The sequence below is a fragment of the Pan paniscus genome, chromosome 17 (assembly GCF_029289425.2).
Source record: "Pan paniscus chromosome 17, NHGRI_mPanPan1-v2.0_pri, whole genome shotgun sequence".
NCBI classification, from domain to species: domain Eukaryota; kingdom Metazoa; phylum Chordata; class Mammalia; order Primates; family Hominidae; genus Pan; species Pan paniscus.
In genome coordinates this window covers 64,782,442-64,788,380 of record NC_073266.2, presented here as the reverse complement: position 1 = coordinate 64,788,380, position 5,939 = coordinate 64,782,442, and the positions used below count along the sequence as shown (strand labels likewise).

Sequence of the window (5,939 nt, the reverse complement as noted above, 5' to 3'; positions counted from 1 at the left end):
AACCTTTGATGAAGGTTAATATTTCACATTTTTGCTCTTGTATTTAGGAGTGGTATGTTGTTGGTGCTATGACACAATCTGGGTGGGCTTTCAGCTTGGTAGATGTTTTTCCATCATTTCCACAATGCTAGGACTGTTTCACTAGGCAGCAATTGAAAATTCAGCTATGGTAGTAAAGGAAAAACTTAAAGGATTTCCCAGCCCCACCCCAGCCGGCATCCTTCTTAGAACATACTCCAAATAAGTGGTTTCTTTCCTTTCCGATAAACTAGCCAGTGGTCGCTTTGACAGCTGGTCAATTGGGACGCACTATATTGACACTTCATTAATACACTAGGGTGCGCCTCATTTAGGGAAACTATGAGGAAATGTTTTCTCATCCTAGTCTTTATTTTAGGGGAGGAGATCATGCTTCTACATGTTTTCCTGATTAAATTTATTTATTTCTCCAAGAAAATTGGCAACTTGCTCAAGGACTCTTCCATGTGGGGGACCTCCCTGCTTCCCTGCCCCACCCTTTCCTTGTGTAGAGGTAGTCTGTATGGATCTTGTAAAATGGGTTAGAGGACGATTCTGAATGAAGTTTGATAAATCGATGTGCACATGCACATATTGGGGTCCTCACCTAATTGTACACTCCATAAAAGAGAAGGCTGCAGTGACTCTGCATCTTGTCCTATAAAGCAAATGTATATGCAAAAGTCGGGGCACTCCAAGTTTTTTGATTGGGCACCCTATGTGGAAACTTCTCTCCTTTTTCTCATTTCATAGTGTTTCAAAGGAGTCACTGAAGCTAATTTATTCTCCGGCTGACTGTGGATTCTGTCTTCAGACACAGAGCAGCTTTGCTCTGGTACACGTACCAGAGGGATCATTCATGAAGGAGGGTGACTCAGAAATGAGGGGAGGAGACAATAACGGTCAGGGATATAGTTAATTTGGAGGCGTCCTTCTAGAATCCGGGGCCTCCAGGATCTAGGTCCCGGGATGCAGGCAGACTGTTCGCTTTCCACTCCTAAATCAGATCTGCGGCTCCAGCACCATTGCTGCAGTTTACTCCGGGGCTGAGGAGGTTGTTGTCAATTGCGAGTTGGTTAGGTTGGTAGCTTTCGTGCCTGCTGAGAAAGAATCTCTCTGTTGCTCGCGCTGGCTTTCGCTCTCCCCCTCCCTCCCTGTAACATGCCAGCCCTTTAATGTGGAGTGTCAGGGAGACGGTGACGTCACCCTGCCCGCTGGGTGGCGTCCCCTCGGTCCGACACGAGTTCAGAGACAGACGCTGTCAGACTGCGCTCCACTTGGGGCTCTCCTGCCGCGGGTTTCTGCGTACCCACACTTTCTGCGGTGGAGGGGACGCCCCGCCGCAATTCAGGCCGTCATTCTCCCCAGGCCGGGGTTTGAGCGCCATTCGCTCGGGCGAGAGCCCGGATCTTCGCGTGGAGCCCGCCAGAGTCCCGCCCGCTGGATACGAGGACCCGCTTGGATGCTTCGCCTCCGAGCGCCCTCGGAAGATGGGCCGGCAGCCACACGCCTAAAGACACCCAGAGGTTACCAGGTATTGCCGGAACCGGCCGCCCCAATCCGGCACACAGCTTGCTGGGCACCTATTTGAGATCCCCAGCGGTAGGATTTTCCGCGTTAGGTTGAGGGGCAGCGGTGGGCTTCCGTGGTGACTGGTTTGGGAGTCGGGAGAACTAAGTTGGGGGTGGGGGGTCTTTGGCTGTTGGGCAGGATAGGGAAGTTCACCAGGTTCCTTTCTCAGTTCAACTAACTTTTAATTGTCTCTTCTCCCCTCCCCACCCACCCAAAAAATAATGCCCCAACCAAAACCTTGTGTCTGCTCTGACGGGAGTTTCTGGGAGGGCTTGGGGTAAAAGTGAGGAGACACTTCTGCCTGGTCTACTGCTGCTAAGGCTGCGAGTCCTTAACGCAGAGCCAGCTTCCCGCCCCGGCTGGCCAGCCGCGCGCCTTGCTGGGGAGCGAGAGTTGGAATTATCCCAGGGTCTTATTAAGCGGATATGAATCTTGTTTGGTAGGGAAATGAGCATCGAAGGGCCACCTGACGAAGCTAGTGTTGGTTGTATCAGACTCGGGTGTCACTGCGCCTTGAACTGCCGTGTAACGCCCTGTCCCCTGGAAATATTGTCTCTGATCCACCCAAAGTGACAAGCAGGCTTTCCTCTCCTTTGATCGCGTCGAGGTTTGTTCAAGCTTCCTGGAGGCCGCCAAATGTAATGAGAACTGAGGATCCAGAGGGCAGCAGGACAGAGGCTGCTGTATAGATGCCACAGGGGCCCAGAGAGAGGACACGGATAAGAAATTGGGTGAGGGAGTAAGATCGTGTACCCTCTGAAAGCACTGTAATAGCGAACTCGCTGTACGTGGCCGAAAGGGGCCACGCTATGGCCTCTGGTGATTTTTCAGGGCAAAGCATAGCCTTCCTCGGCCAATGCGCTTGAGATGTAGCTGTGGAAAGATCAGTGTGTGTTTTCCTAGGGAGTGAGCCACTTTCCTTCTTTCCACTTAGTGGCATTGTCACTAAAATTTCTTTCCGCTTCCTTGTTCTGTATTTTCAACTTACTGAATATTTTCCCTCATTGTGGCATTCTGTTGACTGGAGGTGAAGTTAGAAATTTTACCACAGACCCAACCTGGGATAGCGACTTTCAACACTCCCATAGATTACCTAGTCCACCGATTGGCTGTATGGTGGGGCAGCTTTTCCCCATAAAGATATAGAGATATCAAAATAAATTAGGGGAAAAAAGTCACAGAAGGTGGTTCACATCAAGCTAAAAAATTTGCCTTTTGAAGTCTGCCAATGAAGATCCCCAAGAATTGTTCATTCCTGTGTAGTTTCTGGGTTTAACACCCTTGCCTCTACTTACTTTCTTATCGTCATGGAAATGACAGTAAAACAGTTTTTAAATGATTACCATCTTCAACTTCATGTTTTTAAGCTACCTACCCATCTGAGACCAGAACCACTCAGTTCAGCAAGTAGGTTTTTTAAAAACTGAAACATTCTATTTTGGTGCAACGGTGTATATGACTTTGTACATTTTTCACCTTTTCAAAAAAATAATTCTAATTACAGTAACAAAATATCTAATGGCAAGGATGAGGGAGAAGGCTGATTTCGTTTTGCTTTAATGACCTGTGTTTCAACCAATAATGAATTTCCCCAAGGAAACCATAGACACCAAGAAAATCACTTTTTAAAGGGTTTTTGGGGTTACTTTTTAACCAAAATCAATCTATCTCCAAGCAAATGAGAATGGCAGCTCTTTAAATTTGGGTTTCAATGGCCAAGCCCCAGTTTTCCGTAACTTTTACAATCTGTGCTAGTTACAACTATCGTTACTATCTAATTTCTAGAAGCAAGCCATTTTATTCCAACGGCTTCTATAAATCCGGGATAAGGTCTTAGGTTTCTTAGGAATTCACTGCTTTTGAGGAAAATACATAGTTAATTCACTTTAAATGTTAAGAAGTGCAAATTCCTGCATTTCTAAAGGATGGCCTTGAAGGAAATTAAGAGATGACTTTCTTGTGTTCAAAACTTGGTCACTTTTTCCAGTAATAATCGTTTCTTAACCAAAGCAAGAAAGTTACTCTAATTCTTTGGTTAGCGATTCATCCCACCCCTCTGTTTTAGTCTGAAAAGGCTCAAGTCAACGCTTTCTCCTTTCCCTTCCAGTGTCCAAGGCAGACCTGTAGGGCTCGGCCCGGGGTTCTGCGGCGGAGATGGCTTCCAGTCCGCTGCCAGGGCCCAACGACATCCTGCTGGCGTCGCCGTCGAGCGCCTTCCAGCCCGACACGCTGAGCCAGCCGCGGCCAGGGCACGCCAACCTCAAACCCAACCAGGTGGGCCAGGTGATCCTCTACGGCATTCCCATCGTGTCGTTGGTGATCGACGGGCAAGAGCGCCTGTGCCTGGCGCAGATCTCCAACACTCTGCTCAAGAACTTCAGCTACAACGAGATCCACAACCGTCGCGTGGCACTGGGCATCACGTGTGTGCAGTGCACGCCGGTGCAACTGGAGATCCTGCGGCGTGCCGGGGCCATGCCCATCTCATCGCGCCGCTGCGGCATGATCACCAAACGCGAGGCCGAGCGTCTGTGCAAGTCGTTCCTGGGCGAAAACAGGCCGCCCAAGCTGCCAGACAATTTCGCCTTCGACGTGTCACACGAGTGCGCCTGGGGCTGCCGCGGCAGCTTCATACCCGCGCGCTACAACAGCTCGCGCGCCAAGTGCATCAAATGCAGCTACTGCAACATGTACTTCTCGCCCAACAAGTTCATTTTCCACTCCCACCGCACGCCCGACGCCAAGTACACTCAGCCAGACGCAGCCAACTTCAACTCGTGGCGCCGTCATCTCAAGCTCACCGACAAGAGTCCCCAGGACGAGCTGGTCTTCGCCTGGGAGGACGTCAAGGCCATGTTCAACGGCGGCAGCCGCAAGCGCGCACTGCCCCAGCCGGGCGCGCACCCCGCCTGCCACCCGCTCAGCTCTGTGAAGGCGGCCGCCGTGGCCGCCGCGGCCGCGGTGGCCGGAGGCGGGGGTCTGCTGGGCCCCCACCTGCTGGGTGCGCCCCCGCCGCCGCCGCCGCCACCGCCGCCCTTGGCAGAGCTGGCTGGTGCCCCGCACGCCCATCACAAGCGGCCGCGCTTCGACGACGACGACGACTCCTTGCAGGAGGCCGCCGTAGTGGCCGCCGCCAGCCTCTCGGCCGCAGCCGCCAGCCTCTCTGTGGCTGCTGCTTCGGGCGGCGCGGGGACTGGTGGGGGCGGCGCTGGGGGTGGCTGTGTGGCCGGCGTGGGCGTGGGCGCGGGCGCGGGGGCGGGTGCCGGGGCAGGGGCCAAAGGCCCGCGCAGCTACCCAGTCATCCCGGTGCCCAGCAAGGGCTCGTTCGGGGGCGTCCTGCAGAAGTTCCCGGGCTGCGGCGGGCTCTTCCCGCACCCCTACACCTTCCCTGCCGCGGCCGCCGCCTTCGGCTTGTGCCATAAGAAAGAGGACGCGGGCGCCGCCGCTGAGGCCCTGGGGGGCGCAGGCGCAGGCGGCGCGGGCGCGGCGCCCAAGGCCGGCTTGTCCGGCCTCTTCTGGCCCGCGGGCCGCAAGGACGCCTTCTATCCGCCCTTCTGCATGTTCTGGCCGCCGCGGACCCCTGGCGGGCTCCCGGTGCCCACCTACCTGCAGCCCCCGCCTCAGCCGCCCTCGGCGCTAGGCTGCGCGCTAGGCGAAAGCCCGGCCCTGCTGCGCCAGGCCTTCCTGGACCTGGCTGAGCCAGGCGGCGCTGCTGGGAGCGCCGAGGCCGCGCCCCCGCCGGGGCAGCCCCCGCAGGTAGTGGCCAACGGCCCGGGCTCGGGCCCACCTCCTCTTGCCGGGGGCGCCGGCTCTCGCGACGCGCTCTTCGAGTCGCCCCCGGGCGGCAGCGGCGGGGACTGCAGCGCGGGCTCCACGCCGCCCGCGGACTCTGTGGCAGCTGCCGGGGCAGGGGCCGCGGCCGCCGGGTCTGGCCCCGCGGGCTCCCGGGTTCCGGCGCCCCACCATCCGCACCTTCTGGAGGGGCGCAAAGCGGGCGGTGGCAGCTACCACCATTCCAGCGCCTTTCGGCCAGTGGGCGGCAAGGACGACGCGGAGAGCCTGGCCAAGCTGCACGGGGCATCGGCGGGCGCGCCCCACTCGGCCCAGACGCATCCCCACCACCATCACCACCCTCACCACCACCACCACCACCACCCCCCGCAGCCGCCGTCGCCGCTTCTGCTGCTGCCCCCGCAGCCCGACGAGCAGGGTTCCGAGCGCCACCACCCGGCCCCGCCGCCGCCGCCGCCCCCGCGGCCCCCTCTGGCCCCGCACCCGCACCACCGAGGCCTTCTGTCTCCCGGGGGAACCAGCTGCAGCTACCCCAGCGAGGACAGCTCCGAGGACGA

The 5,939-nt window shown here is 56.6% G+C and overlaps 1 protein-coding gene across 2 annotated transcripts in view; it reads left to right on the top strand.

The window, feature by feature from the left end:
- The first annotated feature begins 1,265 nt into the window (after positions 1–1,265).
- The window catches only part of SKOR2 (SKI family transcriptional corepressor 2), a 45,600-nt gene continuing 40,926 nt past the window's right edge, over positions 1,266–5,939 (top strand). The window contains exons 1-2 of one of the 2 annotated variants that reach the window (XM_034943633.3): positions 1,266–1,552; positions 3,698–5,939. The exon at positions 3,698–5,939 is cut by the window's right edge and continues 409 nt beyond it. In XM_034943633.3, the coding sequence (XP_034799524.2) occupies positions 3,745–5,939 (2,195 nt within the window). In that variant the 5' untranslated portion in view covers positions 1,266–1,552; positions 3,698–3,744. The remainder of the gene's footprint in view (positions 1,553–3,697) is intronic. The other variant, XM_057300405.1, reaches the window with a different exon arrangement.